General features: G+C 44.2%; 1 protein-coding gene across 1 annotated transcript; it reads right to left on the reverse strand.

The window, feature by feature from the left end:
• Positions 1-12,935: 12,935 nt before the first annotated feature.
• VIM (vimentin) lies at positions 12,936-21,134 on the reverse strand. Its single transcript, XM_072749428.1, has 9 exons — positions 20,266-21,134; positions 19,544-19,604; positions 16,746-16,841; positions 16,498-16,659; positions 15,837-15,962; positions 15,266-15,486; positions 14,625-14,668; positions 14,141-14,226; positions 12,936-13,298 (listed from the first exon to the last, which is right to left on the reverse strand). Exons 1-9 carry the CDS (start codon positions 20,826-20,828, stop codon positions 13,257-13,259), a joined length of 1,401 nt encoding a protein of 466 aa, XP_072605529.1. The 5' UTR covers positions 20,829-21,134; the 3' UTR covers positions 12,936-13,256.
• Positions 21,135-21,681: the final 547 nt, after the last annotated feature.

The following is a 21,681-nucleotide window of genomic DNA, read 5'->3' on the forward strand; positions in this document are numbered from 1 at the left end:
ACACATGGCCAATGAGCACATGAGAAAATGTTCCGCATCACTGGCCATCAGGGAAATACAAATCAAAACCACCATGAGATACCACCTCACACCAGTGAGAATGGCTCAAATTAACAAGACAGGAAACAACAAATGTTGGTGAGGTTGTGGAGAAAGGGGAACCCTCCTGCACTGTTGGCGGAAATGCAAGCTGGTGCAGCCACTCTGTAAAACAGTATGGAGGTTCCTCAAGAAGTTAAAAATAGGGCTACCCTATGACCTAGCAATTGTACCCCCAAAGATACAGATGCAATGAAAAGCTGGGACACCTGCACCCCAATGTTCATAGCAGCAATGTCCACAATAGCCAAACTGGGGAGGGAACCACGATGTCCTTCGGTAGATGAATGGATAAAGAAGATGTGATATATATACACCATGGAATATTATTCGGCCACCAGAAAGGATGAATATCTATGATTTACATTGACGTGGATCGAACTAAAGGGTATTACACTGAGTGAAGTAAGTCAATTGGAGAAAGACAATCATCATATGTTTCACTCATGTGGAATATAGGAAATAGTGATAGGGACCATACAGGAAGGGAGAAAAACTGAGTGGGGAAAAATTAGAGAGGAAGACAAGCCATGAGAGACTCCTGACTCTGGGAAATAAACAAAGGGTTGTGGAAGGGGAGGTGGCTGGGTATGGGGTAACTGGGTGATAGGCATTAAGAAGGGCGCATGAGGAGATGGGCACAGGGTGTTATACTATATGTTGGCAAATTGAACTTAAATAAAAATTTTTAAAATTTTGTTTTAAAAGTTAAAAAAATCCCTGGTTATTTGTGTGCAAATTAAAGTTTAACAGTCTCTCTCCAAATCATAACTTGGTCATCAAGAACCAAATGGTCCCGTTTTCTTTCCTGTTTTTAAAAATATGGTAACAACTCCATGGACTATTCAACATGAGCAAAGCATTTGTGCTAATCACCTCAAATTATCATTTGGGGGATGTATTCTTAATCCTCTTTTTTGGTCAGAAGACAGATTTAGAGAGATTAAGTACTTTGGTAAAATTACAAAGCTAAATGAAAGTTTCTGGATTGAAACACAGGTCAATCTTTCGATGAAGCAGTACTACTTCCTATCATTCTTGCTGTTTTTTGAAGCATAGTTTTTAAGAGGTGTGTTTTGGGATCACAAAAAAAAGTCAGAACCGAATTTGGTTTATTTTACTCTTGCCTTGACCGTGACTCTTGCTGGCTAAATGTTTTGGTCAATGATTATTAATCTATCTTGCCGTAAAAGGACTACGATATATAATAGAAATGTTCAAAAGTGTCTTAATAGTCATAACAAATTCATTTTTTACTTAAAGAATTCTGAGTAGTGTCTGTTGGATCATTTTAATCCCTCAATTCTGTAGTTTAATGTGGCCCTTGGAAAAGTCCTGTGACTTCCAGACCCACCAGTAGATGTCAGTATTTCTTTGGACACCGCAATGACCTCTTAGGTTTTTTTTTTTTTTTTTTTTTGCCTCACCATTCAATGTCAAAGGATCAATTGCCTTTGAAGAATGGACAAAGGTTCCTTCTACATTTCACTTGGTTGGAGAATCTTCTTAGACAGGTATCTTTAAGGGTGTTAATGACTCAAAAATTATCTTCTGAATCTCTTTCTCTCTCTCTCTCACACACACACACACACACACACACACACACTTTTATGGGAAAGATTCAAACAAAGGATTTTCTCCCCAGGAGACCTGTCTGGGGACAAGACCTCTGGCTAGTAAATCAAGCTGATCCCACTCACCAGGAACTAAGCAACCACACCATGGTAAAGGCCAATCCAAAAAGGATTGCCCTTTGAAGAAAGTGACAAAGAAATCTACAGCACAGACAGCTCGCTTTGGGTACTTTGATCAGAACTAGTTGGGTAAGACCGTAGCCCTCTACCAAGGCTTTATTTATTTCTCAAATAATATGTTATATGCAAATATTTTCTGGAGCGTGTTTCGGAGTTTTATTAAATGTGTAAGAAGGTTGAATAATTTATCAGGTTAATGGAAGAGTAGGATTTAAGTTGATGTGTATTTGATTTTCGACTCTGGTGTTTGATTTGTGTGGCTTTTTCATGCCCCCACCAGCAGTGGAGGTGCTAATAACAATTAGACTCTTCCCAGCTGAGAGCTTTGTCTCGTTTGCTTTCTAGAATCATTCTGCTACTTTTTTTTTCTTTCTTACCTTTGCTTTAGATTAACTACATAAAATCATTTGACAGGTATCTGAAGGGACTAACTTCCCTGACAAGGGAGGTCATTAGTAGCTTCTTGGTGAGAAACAAATCTTGACAGGGATTAAATAAGAGACACACTTTCTGAGTCATTAGATGTTAGACAGGTTAAAATCCCAGAAAAATACGTGGTAGCATTCAATTTGGCACTAGGTAATGACTTAATGGTTCTCTAGATTTCTGTGATATTCTGTGTGGAACAGTTAAGCCCTCCTGAGGCCTGATTAGCAAACAGTATTACTTCACTTTGCAGGAGAAGATGTACGCAGTTGTTAGTTGGAAAATTTAGAAGTGCTTTAGGGTTATTCACGATGCCTGTTTTGTAATTTAGCAATTATGTAGATTGATGATGAGTGTCATTTCACTCAAGAAGTCTGGAGATGGAGCTAGTTTATTGTTTGTCAGAACTCATCAATTTAGAAATTACCTTTTTTTAAAAAAAATTCATTCATGAGAAACACAGAGAGAAGCAGGGAGCCTGATGGAGGACTTGATCCCAGGACCTTGGGATCATGACCTGAGCCAAATGCAGATACTCAACCACCAAGCCACCCAGGTGCCCCAGAACTCATCAATTTAGAAGCTAGATGCTGGGGTTTTGTTGTTCTTATAAGCATCCTATAGTGGTTGAGAGCATACACTTTGGATCTGAATTTAAGTCTCCGCTCCATCATTTACTAAGTGGGTGGCTTTGTGAATATTATATCTACAAACCTCAATTTATTCATCTGTAAAATTCATCTACAAAACTCATCGTTTTGCAGATGCTTAATTTATAGGATCCTTGTGAGGTATCCATAATGGAGCTAGAAAAACATCTTTTTTCTATCCTTGTTCCCTCCTCCAGGGCTGGTTTTAGATATGTGTTGGGGGAGGCTGGCCTGCCTAATATTTGATGTATTCATTCAATAGTCATGGACTAAACACATACAGTGTGTCAGGCATGAACACTGAATGATACAGCAGTGAAAAAGGCAAAGGAGGTCCCACCTGTCATGGAATTTATATTCTAATAGGAGCCACAGGAAAATGAGCAAGTAAACAAACACTCAAATATGTAATAACGTTATATAGACAGTAATTAAGTATGTTGGAGAAAAATAAGGTAAAGGGAAAGAAAGTGAAGAAAAAAGTCAAGGGAAATCTCTTGGAGGGGGTGATAAAATCCAGGAAAATGGTTATTTCAAAACTATAGTGGGGTCTCCATGTAGCTAAAGAGGGGCTGTCCCAAGATGGGTAAGTAATGGATTTCTTTTCTCAAAGGTAGATACAGCCAAGGCATAGTCCAAGAAAATAAGAGGCTGAAAAAGAGGCAGATCCCATTCTGGCTCATAATGGAATCTTTTCTTCTCCTTGGAGGATCAGAAGAACCTCTGCAGATTGTTATATCTAAGGAAATGTCCTTCTTTTGACAAGAATTATTGTGTGATCTTGGATAAGGTGACCATGTAGGGTCAGAAGTCCCCTCAAAACAACCTGCTATGGAACATCACTGATACACTGTCTCAGACTGTGAGACACCTTGGGACCCACTTCGGTCTTCATTTTCAACCACAGTTACCAGTAGGCTATTGCCAGCCTAATCCCGTCTTGGCTTTTACTTCATGGAAGACCTAAGCAGGTCTGGGAGCAGGAATAGTCAGGGGAAACTGGCGGTGAGATGAATTCTGCAGGCCAGAACTGAGGGTAGGTGAGGCAGACACAGAGCTGGCCTTTAATACAAGATATTTAAAAAGGATGGGGCAATGAAGGGTCCCTTAATCATTACAAGCCAAGGAGTCACAGTTACCATAAGTTGGAAGGGCAACCAAAGTGGCTTGACCCACAGGAAGTTGCAGAAATTGTTAATAGACCCTGGCCTTCCTTACAGGCAAAATAGCCAACAGGGTACTTCTTAGTTTTTATAACCTGAAGGAGGCAAGGATGGAGGAGTAGAAGGCAATCACCCAATCAAAAGTTTTGTTGCCTTGCTTAGTTCTCACACCGAGCCAATGTTCAGATCTAGAACACACTGACTCTAGGGGCTGAGACTGGTGTCATAGCTGGCTGGCCGAGGGCCTAGAAAGAAAAGACTCAAGGGGGACTGGGATAGAGATACATGAAGTGTGAAGATTTTTGTAGCACATATTAATGCCTACCAAAAAGCATCTCACCACAAAAGAGACACTGAACAACCAAGTAGGCAAAATGATTCAACCAATTGACATTAGCTAGCCATGGTTACTGATCACCCAGGGACTGGAACAATGAGCATATGAATGGACCAGCTACAATGGCAGCTTGGAGGCCACACATGGATCCAATTGCATGGGGACCTTTTCCAAGGACAGTCCAGCTACTGCTGAATCTGATTAGCACATCAAGAAAGCCTGTCTGCCCCTGGGCCATGTTATAGCTTTGGGATCCTCTGTCCTTAAAATACATGCCTCTCTCTCTCCTCTAGGCAGATGGTTGAATGCTATACTTCATCTTCTCAAGTTTTGGCCTAAAGACAGGAGTCCATCCCTGGTAGGAACATGTTAACAGTGTATTTTTAGCATACACCAAAAATCATTATTTGACATTCAATTTTGTCTCATTATGGTAGACTCAAATTTTATGAACCCAAACTGTATTCACTGAGATCTGTTTCAAAGAAGGCCCATTAGCCAAATCATGTGAACACAGAGTTGCTGTGGAATAGCGACTTTGTAGTTTTTCTGATCAACCATTTTAGATGGCTCTTCCCATGACAAAATCTGGCTTGTTATTTATTGATTTTAGTGGAAACCATAAAATCACATCAATGCAGTATTGTCAAGAGGACTTTATGGTCAAGCCAAAAAATGTCATTCCCCAATGGTACTGAAAGTCAGTATAGGTCTGAGTGTATCCAATTCTTGAATAGAACAGACTGGAACTTCACGGATGACATTCTGCTTCAGGATTGCCCTGTCAGTTTGAAGCAAAAGAACTCAAATGGTAACTCATGGGCTTGAAAGGTGACTACTCAGAACAGCCAGAATGATTTGCTGAAGCACATGGCAATTGGAACAAAAATTGCCTGTTTCTGTCAAACCCCATAGGGAGAAATTTTGAAATGTGTTCTGTCTGGAGCTGATTGCATTGTTTCATGGGCAGTTCATCCTATCTACTACCTGGAGACAGCTTCAGCATATCCATTTTTATTTCTTGCAGTAAACCAATTTATGATCAGTGAATCACACAGGGGACGAGAGTTTATCTGGAGGTGGTGAGGAGAACATTCAATTATCTGACTGCACCCATAGCCCCACACATATGAGATTATACAGCGGTAGTTTGCATTACCCATATTTAATTGGAGTTGAAAGATGGGATTTGTTGTGGTGCCATGAAATAGACAGTGCCTAGGAAGAGAAAGGCTTTTGAGACTGTCAAACATAATGTAGCTTCCTGGAGTTAATGTCAGACTATTTATTTATATAAAATTAATTTTGTAAAAATAAATATATATAAATAAATAAGTAAATAAAATTAATTTTGTTCATAGATGTTGAACAGTTAGGTGTGGAATTCTCTTGCGCAAGACATAAAGGGACATTAAAATCATCAACTCATCGTCTCTTTTCTCACGGAGGCATATAATTGCTTTAAGGTCAGCCGATAAGGTGGCCAGAAAGGAAAAAAGCCTTCAGGAAAAGCTTTGGGTATACAACAGTGGTATCTCCCTTACATTGGTTGCTTCCTTGATTGCTTCCGTTGCTTCCTGGTGTCCTCCTAAGCTGCCTGCGTGAAATCTGAAACCAGCACTCAGCAGGGGCAGACTGAAGAAAGAGGCTGGTTGGTAGGTTAGTAGATGACAATTTTCATAAGCAAGGGAACTTATATATGAGGCTTGTCTCCGTGGCCACAAGAGAAATAGATCTCCACATCTGCCTGTCAAATTTTAAACATTTCTATAGTCTTAACTGGGTGTACCACCATATAGTCTCGACACCACATCACTTTCTTAAAGCTGTGCTCTTGAGGCAGCTTCTGGGAGTGGGGAGGGCAAGCAGAATGGACATTACAAGGACAGGGAAGGAAGGAAGGAGCGTCTCCAACTCATGGGTCAAACGGCAGCCACCTCTCCACTCCTGTGTCTTTCCATTTATCCTGCATGATACATCTCTTGTACATCCCATCCTGCCTTTGGCTTTTCAAAGAATCTTAGCCAACATAATTTGGTTTGTTGATGTTTTGTCAGGATATTTGCATCTATATCCATGAATAAAGTTGATCTGCAAATTTTACGTCCTATTTTGTGTCTATTTATCTAGTTTTAGAAATGAGGTTATGCTATCTTCATATAATTAGAGAATGTTCCTTCATTTTTATGATTTTGAAGTATTTGTGATACTTTGGAATTTGTACTTTTAAATGTTTTGTAGAACTCAATTGTTAGAACAATCTGTTCCTGATACTTTCTTTCAAGAAAAACTTCAAGTTTTCTTTATCTTCTTAAGCTAACTTTGATTGGGACCTCCTGTTTAAACCCCAGCAGGGTAGCTCATATGGTAGGTGATATTTTCCAAAAATGGCCACAACACTACCTCTCATTCCACATGTTCTTCTGTATTGTAACCTTGCCATTCTCACACCAAAAGTTAGAGTCTATTTCTCCATCCTTGAATCTAGGTGGTTTCTGTGACTTATTTGACTGATAGGTTATAATGGAAATATGCTGTGTCACTTACAGAGACAGCCCTTATCAAACCTGGACATTTTTGTTTCCTGCCTCTTAGCGGTGAGTCACACTGTAAGGAGTATAGCTATCCTGTTACTATGCTGTGAGAAGCCTAAGCCCTGGATTTTGAGACAATATGTGGATAGTGAAAGAAACCAAGAAGCACTGAGGTAAGAGGCATAATAATGAAATGCCATCTTAAATACCCTATCCAGTTGAGCCTCCAGATGACCCAGCCTTAGTGGACCAATTGTCTGCAATTGCATGAATAATCCCAAATTTACTCACCCTGAGCCGAGTCAACCCAGAGAACTATACACTGCTGCTTTAAGCTGATGAGTTTTGCAGTTGCATATTTCATAGTTACAATAGGTAATTTGAATATCTCTCCCTCCATGGAAACAAGTATAATAGCTGGAACACACACACACACACACACACACACACACACACACGCACACACAGACCTGTTTGAATGTATTTGAGAGCAACCAATACAGTTGAGATTGAGAGCTGTACTCTTTTGAGAAGGAAAGTATCCATGGTAAAATCCACACTCACCTAGTTTTTCCCAAGAGGGTAATTTCCAAATGAGGCAGAGAGCTCAAACACAGAATGGTATTCCCCTTAGGCTAAGGAGACAGAGATGCATTCCAGTTGTTGGCCATCTCAAATGCTGCATTTATTTAGGGCAAGACACCAAGAAACCTAGCAGAAACAGTGGCAGGGAAGCTAAAAATCAAGCAGAGATTTCAGCACCTGGAGAAGCAGAGGCTAGAGTGTAAGCTCTGTCAACAGAGGGCTGTCATAAACTGTGTTTATGACACAATTGAGACACACAAATATCCCCCAAACTAGAGCTAAGGGCCACACTTCAGAAGTAACAATGGTATTAAGATAATGAAGTTAAAATAGACCAGCCCTAACAAAGGCTAAAATTAACACTTACCAAATCAAGGTCATCCACTGGTACTCTATTTGCCTGTAAAAAGAAAACATGGGGTACCTAAGTGGCCCAGTCAGTTAAAGGTCTGACTCTGACTCTTGGTTTTGGCTCAGGTCATGATCTCAGTGTCCTGGGATTGAACCCCACATTGGGCTTCACACTCAGCACAGAATCTTCTTGAGGTTCTCTCTCCCTCTCCCTCTGCCCCTCCCACTCATGCTGTCTCTCTCACTCTTTTTCAAATAAATAAGTAAATCTTAAAAAAAAAAAAAAGAAAACTTTTCATCCTCTTTAGTTAATAAAAATACTGTCCAGGGGGATCCCTGGGTGGCTCAGCAGTTTAGTGCCTTTGGCCCAGGGTGTGATCCTGGAGTCCCAGGATCGAGTCCCACGTTGGGCTCCGTGTATGGAGCCTGGTTCTTCCTCTGCCTGTGTCTCTACCTCTCTCTCTCTCTCTCTCTCTCTCTCTCTCTCTCTCTCTGTGTGTGTGTCTCATGAATAAATAAATAAAGTCTTTTAAAAAAATAAAATTAAGAATACTGTCCAGAGCCTAAACAAGTATTCATTTAAGACTCTTCAGCATCCAGAAAACAATTATGAGGCATACTAAAGATAGGACCAAATAATAAAAAAACAAAAGAGAAAACAGACAATATAAACAAATTCATATGTGATTCACGTCTTGACATTAGCAGATATATATATATATATATATATATATTACAATTCATATGCTCAGGAAGGTAAAAGAGGGATAGGAAAATTTCATATTCTGGAGAGACAGAGGCCCACATCACATTATGACCAGCACCAGGATTAGGATCCACAGTCTGAACTCCAAGGACAGAACTCGACCTTTCTCCATGTTGACTCCAGCTGAGGAGAACTGAATTGAACTGAAGTGACCTATAGAGCTACTTTGCAACATTTGTGAAGTGAAATGCATCCAACCCCCTGTACACAACACAGCCTGTTTGTCTTAGCCAGTTTGGGCTGCTATCACAGAATACCATAGATTATGTGGCTTGAACAAAAGAAATGTGCTTCTCATAATTCTGGAGGTTGGGAAATCCGAGCTCAAGGTGCCAGAAGACCAGGTGTCTGGAGAGTCCTGCTTTCTGGTTTGCAGAAAGCAACCTCACACAGTATCTCACAAGCAGAAAGCAGAGCAGAGAGAAAGCAAGCTCTCTTGCATCTTTTCATAAGGACCTTAATCCTGATTATGAAGGCCCTGGCTCCCCAAATTAATTAATTATCTCCTAAAGGCCCCACATCCGAATACCATCATGCTGAGGGTTAGGATTTCGACATATGAAATTGTGGGTGGGTGACACCAATATTTAATCCATGGCCCTGTGCTTCTTCACTAGACTGCTAGGCTATGAACTCGGTAAGGAAGCTGACTTTGGGGTGGTACAGCCGACATCCAGCACAGTACCTGATACATATAGGAAAGTCGGACTTTCTAAGAGAATATAGCTTTATTCTGGCCTTGGACTGTGAAAAACCTTCATCTGAAGAAAGCCTATTAAATAGTTCCTTTGACTCTTCCAAAGGCTTCCCACAACTGCCTGTTGACCTCCTACAGTGCCCTAAAAGAAGTACTTGCCTTACGTGATAGCGGCCCATAGAACATCTCTGAAAGATTTACCTGAAACTGCTCTCATCCTGGAGAGGGAGTTTTAAAAATAAAGTTTTACAGTCAGAGAGGGCCACAAATCTTTCAGCAGTGTATTAACCATCAGTGACTTTGCAAATTTATGACCCTTTGAAAATCTCTATCACAGACTTCTTTTGAACACAGACAAGGAGCATGTTCTCTAAATGTTTACCTGTAACCTGTTACAGGCTGACTTGTATCTCCTCCCGCACAATCCCATAGTCATACATTGAAGTCCGAACCTCCAGTACCTTAGGATATAACTGCATTTGGAGATAAGCTCTTTCAAGAGGAAATTCAGATAAAATGGGGTCATATGGATGGTCCCTATTTCAATGTGACTTACTTAACTTGTAAGAAGAGATTAGTTAGGGTGAGGGGTGTCGGAACAAACCAGCCTTGCCAACACCTTGATCTTGGACTTCCAGCCTCTGGAACTGTGAGACAATACATTTCTGTTGTTTCAGCCCCAATCTGTGGTATTTTGCAGTCACAAGGGATGGGTACAGACCCTTCCTGTAGCTGAAGCCTGCCAGGCTGGAGAGAAAGCCTTCTTGCAGGCATAGTGTTTATTTTTTCCTTGCTTTCTTCAGGAGAACAGGAGGGGAGGCCCACTTGGGCCTCAGCAGGTGAGTGTCTGCCTTCAGCTCAGGTCATGCTCCTGGGGTCCTGGAATTGAGTCCCACATCAGGTTCCCTACAGGAAGCCTGCTTCTCTCTCTGTCTGTGTCTCTACCTCTCTCTCTTTGTGTCTCTCGTGAATAATTAAACACAATCTTTTTTTTTTTTTTTTAGGAAAACAGGAGGAGAAGCCAGTATTCTCTCACCTTCCCATCCCTCTCTCCCAACATTCACCCCCTCCTTCTCACAACCCACAACCCAGATAGGAGATTTCACTGTCCCAGTGCCTTTGTCAGAGGCTGGTCGTGGGAAGGTAGATGCTCCATCAGGTATGTTACAACTAAGCTGAACACTTGTCTAATTCCCAGCCACCTCCTCCATCTGTCACTACGGTGAGAAAATTGAGTCGAACTTAATTTTCACATTATTCCTCAGGAGCTCACAGTCCTTGTGGCAACTTTTTCCAGCCTTCACTTTATGCCATAGTTTCCTTCACTCTGCTTCCTACTTTTTTTTTATCTCCTTTAATCTTGGATTAATGTTATATATAAAAGAACCAAGCATTAATCTTTGTTTCACCATAGGTGGTGAGAACATAGTTTCTTTTTATGAGTTTTTCAAAGTGGAAGATAAGGAAAATACCAGAAGTATAATTAAAGATAAAAATAAAAAAGACTTAAAGAGATTTGAATTCCTAGGAGGTGAGCCCCTGTGAGGCTTTTCATGAAGGGCTAATTTCTGACAGTTGCAGATAAGGAAGGTTGGCTCATCTTTGCCATTTTGGGGAGGTGATTTCATTTTATTCTCCTTTAATTTTTTAAAAATATTTTATTTACTTATCCATGAAGACACAGAGAGAGAGGCAGAGACATAGGCAGAGGGAGAAGCAGGCTCCCCACAGGGAGCTTGATGCAAGACTCGATCCCGGGACTCTGGGATCACAGCCTGAGCCAAGGGCAGATGCTCAACCACTGAGCCACCCAGATGCCTCGGGAGGTGATTTTAGAATGAACTGTGGGGACTTTGAAAGCTGGGAAACCCATTTGTCTCAAAGTATAGCAGTGGAACTCATTATCCTGGTCCCTTTCCTCCTGGAAAAAAAACCCCACAGCTTGATTTTTTTTTTAAATAATAAAAGGTCATATGTTTGAAGAAAACCAACATGGAGCTTATGTTTCCCTGGATAATCCTCCTAAGCCAGAAGTCTAGTAGAAATGGCAGAGGAGGCAGGAAAAGTAGGTTAGGGGGCTTAGAGGATGGTGGTAGGAATGGCTAACGGACAGAAAACAAAACCAAAAACCAAATAGAAAAAATCTGTTAGGGCCCACAGTCTTGGATGTTTGCTGTGGTAATGCTGATTGCACCATTTAACACCCCAGCTGTTCAAATATGTGGGCTGGGGTGGGGTGGGGGCGGGAGCAGAGTCAAGGATTCTTTGGATCAACACACTTTTCTACAAGATTATACTGATGGTAGGATGACCAGATATACTGAGGTTGGGGTGACCAGGTATCATCTATCATCCAAACAAGTACAATTATGAGCCTGAAGGGGGCACTATTAATAAATAATGTTGAAAGAACAAGACCATCCCATGCATACTAGGATGTAAAGTCACAGCATCTAGGGGTCACTTCTGCAGCCAATCCTTTCTTTACTCATGCACCACACTCCCCCGCCCTGCCACCGCGGCGAAACCAAAATGATATAAGGGATGTAAATTGTTATGTAGCACGTAGTGTCTGGCACTTAGGTGGGCTTTGCGTTAACTACCTACTACTCCCCTCAGCCACTCAAGAGAGGTACAGGCAAGCACCTAAGAACTACAGCAAATGCCTACCACTGCATTCCTGGAGCAGAGGGTATATAGGAAATGGTATATAGGAAATTGGGACATCAAGAAATCCAGGGTTTTCCCGGAAGGAGTTTCCCTCAGAATATATCACTACCAACCATTGCACCTCTGTCACCTCCAAGCAATATCATCCCTCTCCTATGTGTCTCTATCTATCCATCCTTCAGAGGCCTGAAACTTTTCCTGACACATGCACTCTCCTTGCTCCACTTGATGGACTTGTCCTGTCTCTGCATCTTGTTAAGGGAAGACACAGGCCCTATATTCTAAACCTATGTTCCCACTCTCACAGTGGGATCTGGTACTCCACCTGCTGCGCATGACCCCAGAAGTTCCCTCTAGCCAAAGTCTTTAATTTTAGAAAGTCTTTGTTAGAATTGCAATCACACACGGACATGGCCCCAGCTGAACTTGTTTCATTAAAAGACCTATTGTCATTTCTGTACAAATTGTTTTATGATAAATCATCTATTTGGGATTTTTTAAGATTTTATTTATTCATGAGACACGTAGAGAGAGGCAGAGACACATGCAGAGGGAGAAGCAGGCTCCCCGCATGGGGCCTGATGTGGGACTCGATCCCAGGACTCCAGGATCACGACCCAAGCCAAGGGCAGGTGCTCAGCCACTGAGCCACCCAGGTGGCCCTAGATCATCCATTTGTAACTTTACATTTGTAAAGTTAAATAACTTAAAAGGAGTGAAGTTTACCTAAAATGACCAAATTAAGAGTGATACCTCAAGTGTAAGTAAGTTCAATTTATCAAGTTAACCTAAACTTGATTTTTGTGGCAAATTCACCAGCAGGGCGAAAAAATTATTTCACTAAAACGTATATTCTCACAAATTTAGAGAATTGTTTAGATTGTATCGAATAACACAGCAAAAGAGTTTTCCAAAGATTTATTGAAGCAGAAACAAGTTGGTCAGATACTTGTTGGAAAAAAGCAGTTTTAATGGTATTCAAAAATACTTTTTAAAAAGTATTCTAGCACAAGTTTTCTTCGTAAACTAGATTATGTTGTAAACTTTCTCCTAAATCTTTTAAGAGTGTTGGTTCTTAAGAACTAGAGGTTATTCCTAATTCCAAATCTATCTTGCGCTCCTGAAAAACTGCAGAAAGGCACTTGAAAGCTGTTTCTTTAAGATACGGATTTCTTTTTTTTAATTCTTGCTGGTAATAATTGCTGCACCGAATCTGGGCAAGCTTCACTCAAGGTCATCATGATGCTGAGAAGTTTCGTTGATAACCTAGTTAAAAAAAAATTCGAATGAAATATCATACCTGTGGAAGATCAGATTACCCCATGAAGCATGACAAAGGAAAATCCTACTAAGTAGGTATAATTTATCGTGAAAATAGGTACATGAAGCTGTTTGTGCACAGCAAAGGTCACAGCTAGAAGAGACAGATACATATGTAAACTGCTCTTCTTCTACATGCAAAATAAACATCCAATGGAATGTCAGGACTTAAAAAAGGAAAATTTAAAACTGTTTATGAAAGATGCTGTAATAATCCTATGCAACAAAGTTTAAAAGCCATGAAGATATACTAAAATATACAGCCGAGTACATTTTAAGTGTATGTGCAAGGCAAGATTCCATGAAAATTACAATTCATTTTGGCTATTTCTTTCCTGGCATAGAGAGGTAATCAAAAACTAATTGATCGTACTGCATATCCCTGCACTATGTCCAAGAGCCTAGGAGTATTTAGGTGGCAGCCAGTGGGATAGGCTGTATGTCCAAGATCAAACCATTCCTGATACCGAGGTAGTCTAATGAAGTTCGCTCATGGAGCGAGTCTAGGAAGTAACTTAAAGAAGCTATGCTCCCATCTTAAATTAAGGAGCATAGAAAAAAATCACTTATTGTGGACTACAGATAGATCACTATCTCACCTTCATATGTAGGAGCCAAATAGTTGGCTGTGTGTTGTGCCAGAAGAGGCCTGTTCTCTTTTTAGGGGTCACGAGTGAAACTACTACCTCCCGAATCAGCCAGGTGTTATCTGAGATAGTGACTTAGGGATTCCCAAGGATATTCACGTCCGCCTGAGATTACACTGGTTTTGACGGAAAGATACTCACCTGTCCATCCCTAGTTTCAACCGTCTTAATCAGAAGCGTTCTTTTTGAGTGAGTGTCAACCAGAGGGAGTGAATCCAGGTTGGTTTCTGAATAAAGGAAAATGCCCCAAATTAGTAAAAGTGAAATTTAAAAAAAGACAAGTGACTATTTTGCCCAAGAAATTAGGAACACCAATCGTGATGTTCATGATTATCCAAAGTGCTCTCCCAACTTAAGACCTATTTGAAAGCCCAATGTCTGATAACATGGTAACCTTAGGGTGGACTATTCCAGCGTCCACTCCAAAGGAAGAAGTCAAATGGAATTGAAATTTAACTGGCAGCATAGATTGTAAGACAGTACTTGGTTCTAAAAATTATGGGTATGTTATAGGAGTTTATCTTGTGTGGCATTTTCAAGAAGCATTTAACAAATTAGTGTTTTATCATAAATAGAGTAGTTACAAGCTGCTGAAATCTTCCCCTCAGGGAGATGAAATGCTTACCCCTCAGGTTCAGGGAAGAAAAGTTTGGAAGAGGCAGAGCAATCCTATAAAGAGATAAAGAAAACTGGTAAACATTTTTGGAAAACAACTCAAACAACAATGTTTATTCTTGTCATTCATTAAGTGAGGGATTTGCTTAGGACAGGTATTTACCTGTGACACATGAACACATTTAAAATCTTTTTTTTTTTAAAGATTTTATTTATTTATTCATGAGAGACAGAGAGGCAAAGACACAGGCAGAGGGAAAAGCAGGCTCTATGCAGAGAGCCTGATGCGGGACTCGATCCTAGGACTCCAGGATCACACCCTGGGCCGAAGGCGGCGCTAAACCGCGGAGCCACCGGGACTGCCCTAAAATCTTTTACTTTGAGCTTTTTCTCCAAGCACTGCAGAGTGGGAAAAGTGCTGGTGCTCACAAAGTTGCGAGTTCAAATCCCAGCTCTACCACTGATTAACACGGACTAGGGCAAGTTACTAAATCTCCCAACCTAAGGTTCCATATTTATAAAAAGTGGTACGTAACTACCTTGAAGAAATGTTCTGGGGACGGAAAGAATGTATGTAAAGGGAGTGGCATAATTCCTAACAAATGGCACCGACGGATTCCTGCGCATAAGCCCTTCGGTCACTGCTCTCACCTGCTCTCCTCGCCTTCCAGCAGCTTCCTGTAGGTGGCAATCTCAATGTCAAGAGCCATCTTAACATTCAGCAGGTCCTGGTACTCCCGAAGGTGACGAGCCATTTCTTCCTTCATGTTCTGAATCTCATCCTGCAGGCGGCCAATAGTGTCTTGGTAGTTAGCAGCTTCGACGGCAAAGTTCTCTTCCATTTCACGCATCTGGCGTTCCAGAGACTCATTCTGCAGGAATGAGAAAGGCTCCCGATGTTACTTCCCAGAAAAACCCCAGCTCCTCCCTGAACCATTTATGGACCTTTCGCAATATGTTTCCTTAGTGCCAAAAATTGGTGAGCACGCCAATTTCAGGCGAAGAAAACAAGTATCAAGTGTTAGATGCAACAGTGTATGTGTTCCCTAAAACCTTCACATCTCAAAGTGCCTTTTGCATCTGTCTGCACAACTCATTTCCTTTGGATCGAAACACACACTTTTCTTCATTTGAAGTTTTATTCAGAGAGCACCAATCACTTGATCAACGTGAGTGACACAAGCTGGTTACATCCCCTCTTTTCTTGGGGTCTGATACTCACAGTCCCTTTGAGTGCATCCACTTCGCAGGTGAGGGACTGCACCTGTCTCCGGTACTCATTTGACTCCTGCTTCGCCTGGCGCAGGGCATCATTGTTCCGGTTAGCAGCCTCAGAGAGGTCGGCAAACTGTCAGAAAGGAATTAAAAACATTGTAGACCACCCAAAGGACTTGGTCACAGATTTTCTTTGATTCAACCTTGCCTGGAAAAATGGGAAAGCTTAAAGATGGTAAGCAAACAGATAAATACATGGCACATAACCCAAACCAAATTCTGTATTTTCAGTTCAAGTCTCCACATCCTCCAGAATATCTCTACATTTCTGTTCTGAAAAAGCAAAGGAAGAGCGGTGGAATGCTGACGTTCCTATTTTCTAGTAGAGATTTGATGTATTACTGGCATTCAAGAAGGGTGGAGGTCACAGGTGCGGTATTGGGATTTACACTGAAGTAGGGTTAAGTGGGGTGGTGGAAAGAAGGTGTGAGTGATAGGAAGGCTGCAGCAACAAATAAGACTTGAACAAGAAGCTCAAGAAGTTCAAGCCAACTTTCTGATAGAAGCTAGAGGGGATGTAGGGATCAAGGCAGATGCAAGTGTTTGCAGAACAAAATGCTCTTCTTCTGTTCAGGTTACACTGATTGGTGTAACCAACCAAGTCATACCTTGGACTTGTACCATTCCTCGGCCTCCTGAAGGTTCTTGGCAGCCACGCTTTCATATTGCTGGCGTACATCACGCAGGGCAGCCGTGAGGTCAGGCTTGGAAACATCCATATCGATTTGGACATGCTGGTCCTGAATCTGGGCCTGCAGCTCCTGGATTTCCTGAAGAAGGAACAAACAGAAGGTCAGCCATGCCAAGTATGGAGCAACTTTCCCCACATTCATCCACTAGAAGTGGCTCTACTTGCCTCATCATGTAGTTTCTTCAAAAAGGCAATCTCTTCTTGCAAGGATTCCACTTTCCGCTCAAGGTCAAGACGTGCCAAAGAAGCATTGTCAACATCCTAGTTTGAGAAAAGACAGGGTTTATTGGAGGATATGCTAAAGCCGATGGCTTATCTCATTTATTCACTTTAAATGAACCATAGGAGCTCAGTCTCTTTACCATGAAAAGTAAAGTTGTTGACAAATTTTATGACCTTTACATGTCTATAAATCACCCACAACTGTAATATAGATCTCTTAATAAATTTGAATTGTGACCCACTGTATTCAGATGGTTAATAAGCAATTTAAAAATAAATAAATGTTAAACTGCACATGGCAAACTGCACTTAATCAATCATTAATTATACTAGTGAAGCTTTTCATTATTTTTAAAATTTCAATTCCAGTATATCGAACATACAGCACTAGATTTCAGGTGTACGATACAGCGATAGAACAATACTGTCCAATACTCCATGTATGTCACATTAAGTGCACTCTTAATTCCCATCTCCTAATTCACCCCTCCCCTCCGACTTCCTCTGGTGACCATCAGTTTGTTCTCTATAGCTAAGAATTTGTTCCAATTTGTCTTTTTTCTTTGAGCATTTGTTTCTTTCTTAAATTCCACACGAGTGAAATCATATGGTATTTGTCTTTCCCTGACTGATTTTATTATTCTTTAAAACCTAGAAAAATCAGTGTCACCACATTTTTAAGGTTTCTTTTTTTATATAATGTCATGAAATAATGTGATGATAAGATGGAGCTGATCAGATTTCACTTCCCGGACACCTGAGTGTGTGCAGAACAGAAATTTGTATTTCAAAAGCTTCAGTGTATACCTGAGCTCTTTTTACCTCTATTCAAATCTTTTTTTTTTTCCCCCTTAATTAGGCTCCATGCTGGGTGGAGTTCAAGATGGGGCCTGCATTCAGGACGCTGAACTCAAGACCTGAGCTGAGATCAAGAGCTTAACCGACTGAGTCACCCAGACGCCCGTATATTCCAACCTCCTGAAATATATCCTTAGAATGCAAAGCAGGTATGTAGTCATCTAGCATTCATGTTACAAGGCTAGATTTATACTCCAGTTCAAAATGTACACTGGCAAAGATGCAGTTCTTTCCTTCTGAAGGAAATGTAATTCTGCCCTCTATTTTCTTTGCTTCCTTTGGTAGAATTTTCTTTTTAAACTCCCATCTCATCTTGCAAGGGTGTGTCCATCCTCTTCACTTAGCACTTTGCAAAGTCAGTTACTTGTTTCAGAATGACTGGTCAAAATGCATATAATGAAACTATATGCATAATTCTTGCTGCTATGGCTCTCCTGTGTTTCCACCCATTGCAAACTCTTATGTCTCAAAGATTTTATTTCCCCTACACGAAAGGTTATAAGATTTTTTATGTCTTATCCTGTATGCAATTGTATGTGATGATAATAAAAAAAATCAGGCTTGGGAAAGATTCCTTTTTGCTTGATAAGCCCTAAAAAAGATGCAAAAGATCATTTACTATAACCTCTACAGAAGGTTCAGTGTGCCATCCTACTTTGTTGATGAGAATATAACGGATTTTCCCTAATCCCCAAAGAGCAGAGCTTTCATTCTAGTAGTTTTATGGTAACTCACTATTCTGCAGAGAACATCACAGATATGATTATAAATGCTCAGTTACTAGAATGGACCACACGCTGCAGTGTTTAACTTAATTCAGTAAATGTATTTCGGCTTCACAATGTTATTCTAGACTATTCATCTGGGAGCCTATATATCCCTCCCAGTAAGTGTTCAGGAGCATAAAACCGTGCTGGCTCTTCCTGCTTTTGAATTCCAATTTCAAACTAAAAATCTTCTAAGTCGGTCTAACTTTGAGACAAATAGTCCTTTACTTAAAAATCCACTCTCCTGCCTTCCAAATAAGGAAAGGTCTTTCAAAATGTGAGCTAGGACTGTCGCTTTAAGAACTTTTCATGTCTGCATACTTCACAAGTCTGGGCCAGATATTAGATAACGGATGTTAGCAAATACTTGTGTCCAATTAGAACTGCGCTTACATCATTACATATTCAATCAGAATGTAGCCTGTTGCAAAGCTCCTCTGGGGACACAAAGACTCCTATTATTTCTGTCCCGGGCCACCACACTTGCCAGAATGTCTGTATCTACATTCCATAGTGAAGCCCGTAGAAACCATTAATACCTTTCAGCCCAGGGGACAGATGGCTCCTTTTCACCCTTATGAGATCACAAAATAGCTGTGCCTAGTGACACTTCCACAGAACTTTAATGCCACAATGGAACTTGCGGAGAAGGGGAGGAAACTTGCTGGCTTAAGTGCAGTTAAAGGTAAGTTTCCTCCACTAGGTTTACGTTTCCAACTCCAGGGCGGAACTGTGCTTTTGGTGGCCTTGTAAAAAGTCAGCCGCCTTAACCCCAGCAAACCTTAATCTACATCAGACTGTAACTGTTCAGAAAGAGAATGCGTGTTGCAAAAACAAAACGGAGGAAAAAAAAAAAAGACCTATTTCTCTGGAAAAGCATCTCGAAACGGAGTAAAAAGTTAAAAGATTTTCTTTGTGTCCTAAGAGAAGGGGCTTCGCTCATTCAAGGGTGTTTATTCGCAGAAGCTGCACCTGCGCCCGCTCTGCCGCTAGGGGGCTTTGCGCGCGGACGCGAAGTTTGGCAGAACCTGGACGTGGGTCAAGTAACTTCGGGAACTGCCCCGCGCCGCTCGGGTGCGGTCCGGGGGCTGCCAAGCGGGAAGAGAATCTACAAACCTGTCGGAAAGACTGCAGGGTGCTCTCGGCTTCCTCTCTCTGGAGCATCTCCTCCTGCAACCTGCAACAGCCGCACAGTCACCAAAGGGGAACCAAGAAACTGCCAGGGGCGGGGTGGCCACACCCAACCACCGCGTCGCGGCGACCGGGGCCCCGCGCGGCCACAGCCACCCCTGCGCCGCCGACGGCGGCCTCCACAACCACTGCCCTCCGCGACTTCTGGCCGCACCTCGGCGGCCGCGTGCAAGAGCAATGCCGCGCGTCACGCCAGCCTGCGGGGCCGCCGCCGCGGGGAACCTCTGCAATCCCTTTGTCTCGCACCCGCCACTTCCCTCCTCTCCTCCCTCCTCCCTCCAGAAGAGGCCAGGAAACTTTCTAAAACTTTGGGGGAAATCGCGCTCATCGCTTTTACGGGCCTTCGGCTCCAGACAGCGCGGTAGCTTGAAGCAATCCGTAACCCGAAGCGGGGTGTCCTTGGGCAATGGGGAGGGGGGGTAGAGGGGAAATGCTAACCGCGAGGTCTGCGTGCAGGGCGGGGCTGGCGCAGCCACAGCCCCATCACCCGCGCTCCCCCAGGCAGCCACCGCCCCAGCCACATCCCCAAGGGCGTGGCAGCTTCTCGCTGGCCGGGGGGGGGGGGGGGGGGGGGGCGGGGACCCGGTCCCCAATCCCACCCTCCCGCAGCCCCCACCCTCCCCCCACGCCCGGGGGCGCCGCCTTACTTCTCCCGCAGCCGCATGATGTCCTCGGCCAGGTTGTCGCGCTCCACCTCGACGCGGGCCTTGTCGTTGGTGAGCTGGTCCACCTGCCGGCGCAGCTCCCGCATCTCCTCCTCGTAGAGGTCCCCCAGGCGCGACTTGCCCTGGCCCTTGAGCTGCTCGAGCTCGGCCAGCAGGATCTTGTTCTGCTGCTCCAGGAAGCGCACCTTGTCGATGTAGTTGGCGAAGCGGTCGTTCAGCTCCTGCAGCTCCACCTTCTCGTTGGTGCGCGTGTTCTTGAACTCGGTGTTGATGGCGTCGGCCAGCGAGAAGTCCACCGAGTCCTGCAGCAGACGCACGCCGGGCACACTGCTCCGCAGGCGCACCGCGGAGGAGCGCGTGGCGTACGCGCCGCCCGGGGACGAGGCGTAGAGGCTGCGGCTGGTGCTGGGGCGCAGCGCGCTGCCCAGGCTGTAGGTGCGGGTGGACGTGGTCACGTAGCTCCGCGTGGAGCTCGGCCGGCTCCCGGTGCCCGGGCCGCCGAACATCCTGCGGTAGGAGGACGAGGACACAGACCTGGTGGACATGGTGCGGAGGGCGGCGGCGGGCTGCGCGGCTGCGGCGGCACGGACCGGCTCGGGGGGACCGGCGAGCGAGGGCGCGGTGGCTGCGGGCGGCGGGCGCGCGGCTGCGGCTCTGGCGCGGGGACCCGGAGCGAGAGTGGCGGAGGACTGGGCCCCGCCGAGGGCGCAGTTTTTATAACCCGTTCGGAACCGGGGCCCCCTCCCACTGCCATCCCAGCCGCAGGCCGCGCCAGCCAATGGGGACCGGACGAGGAGCGGGGAGGGGGGCGGGGGCCGGGGCGGGGGCGCCCTCGAGCCTCCCTCCGCGTCCCTCTGCGGCCCGGCCCGGGCCCCGTCCCGTTACTTCTGGGTTGCGCTGGGACTTTCGGGGGCGTTCCTGGGGAGGGCCCGCGCCCTGCTTCGCCCTGGGTGCTGCGGAGGGCGAGGTCGCGCCGTGGTGGGGGCAGTGGGGGGCCTCCTCGGGATGGCCCGGGGGGGGGTCTCGGGCACCGCGCCGGAGCGTCCTGGGAGTAGGCGGGCGGGTGGGAGGGGCGCCCGGCTGCAGGGCTGCAGGGCTGCGGTCGGCGAGGGGCGGGGTGGGGGGGCCCGCGGGCCAGAAGCAGGAAGAGGGGGGAGTGAGGGATCCCGAGGATCGGAAGGCGCCGAGGAAGGAACAAAGAGTGCCTGAGATTGGAGCGCGAGGTGGGGCGCGCCGGGCTCAGGACGCCCCGCCGGGGGCCCCGCGCGGCCTGGCGCAGCGCCGGCTCGGCCCGCAGGTCTTCGCAGCCTCCGTCTCGGGGGTTCCCGTCCGGGGACCTAACGGGCCGGGGCGGGCTGTGCAGGGCGCGAGCTCCGGGGAAAGCCCGGGGGAGAGGGG

This window comes from Vulpes vulpes, chromosome 2 (genome assembly GCF_048418805.1).
Source record: "Vulpes vulpes isolate BD-2025 chromosome 2, VulVul3, whole genome shotgun sequence".
NCBI lineage: Eukaryota > Metazoa > Chordata > Mammalia > Carnivora > Canidae > Vulpes > Vulpes vulpes.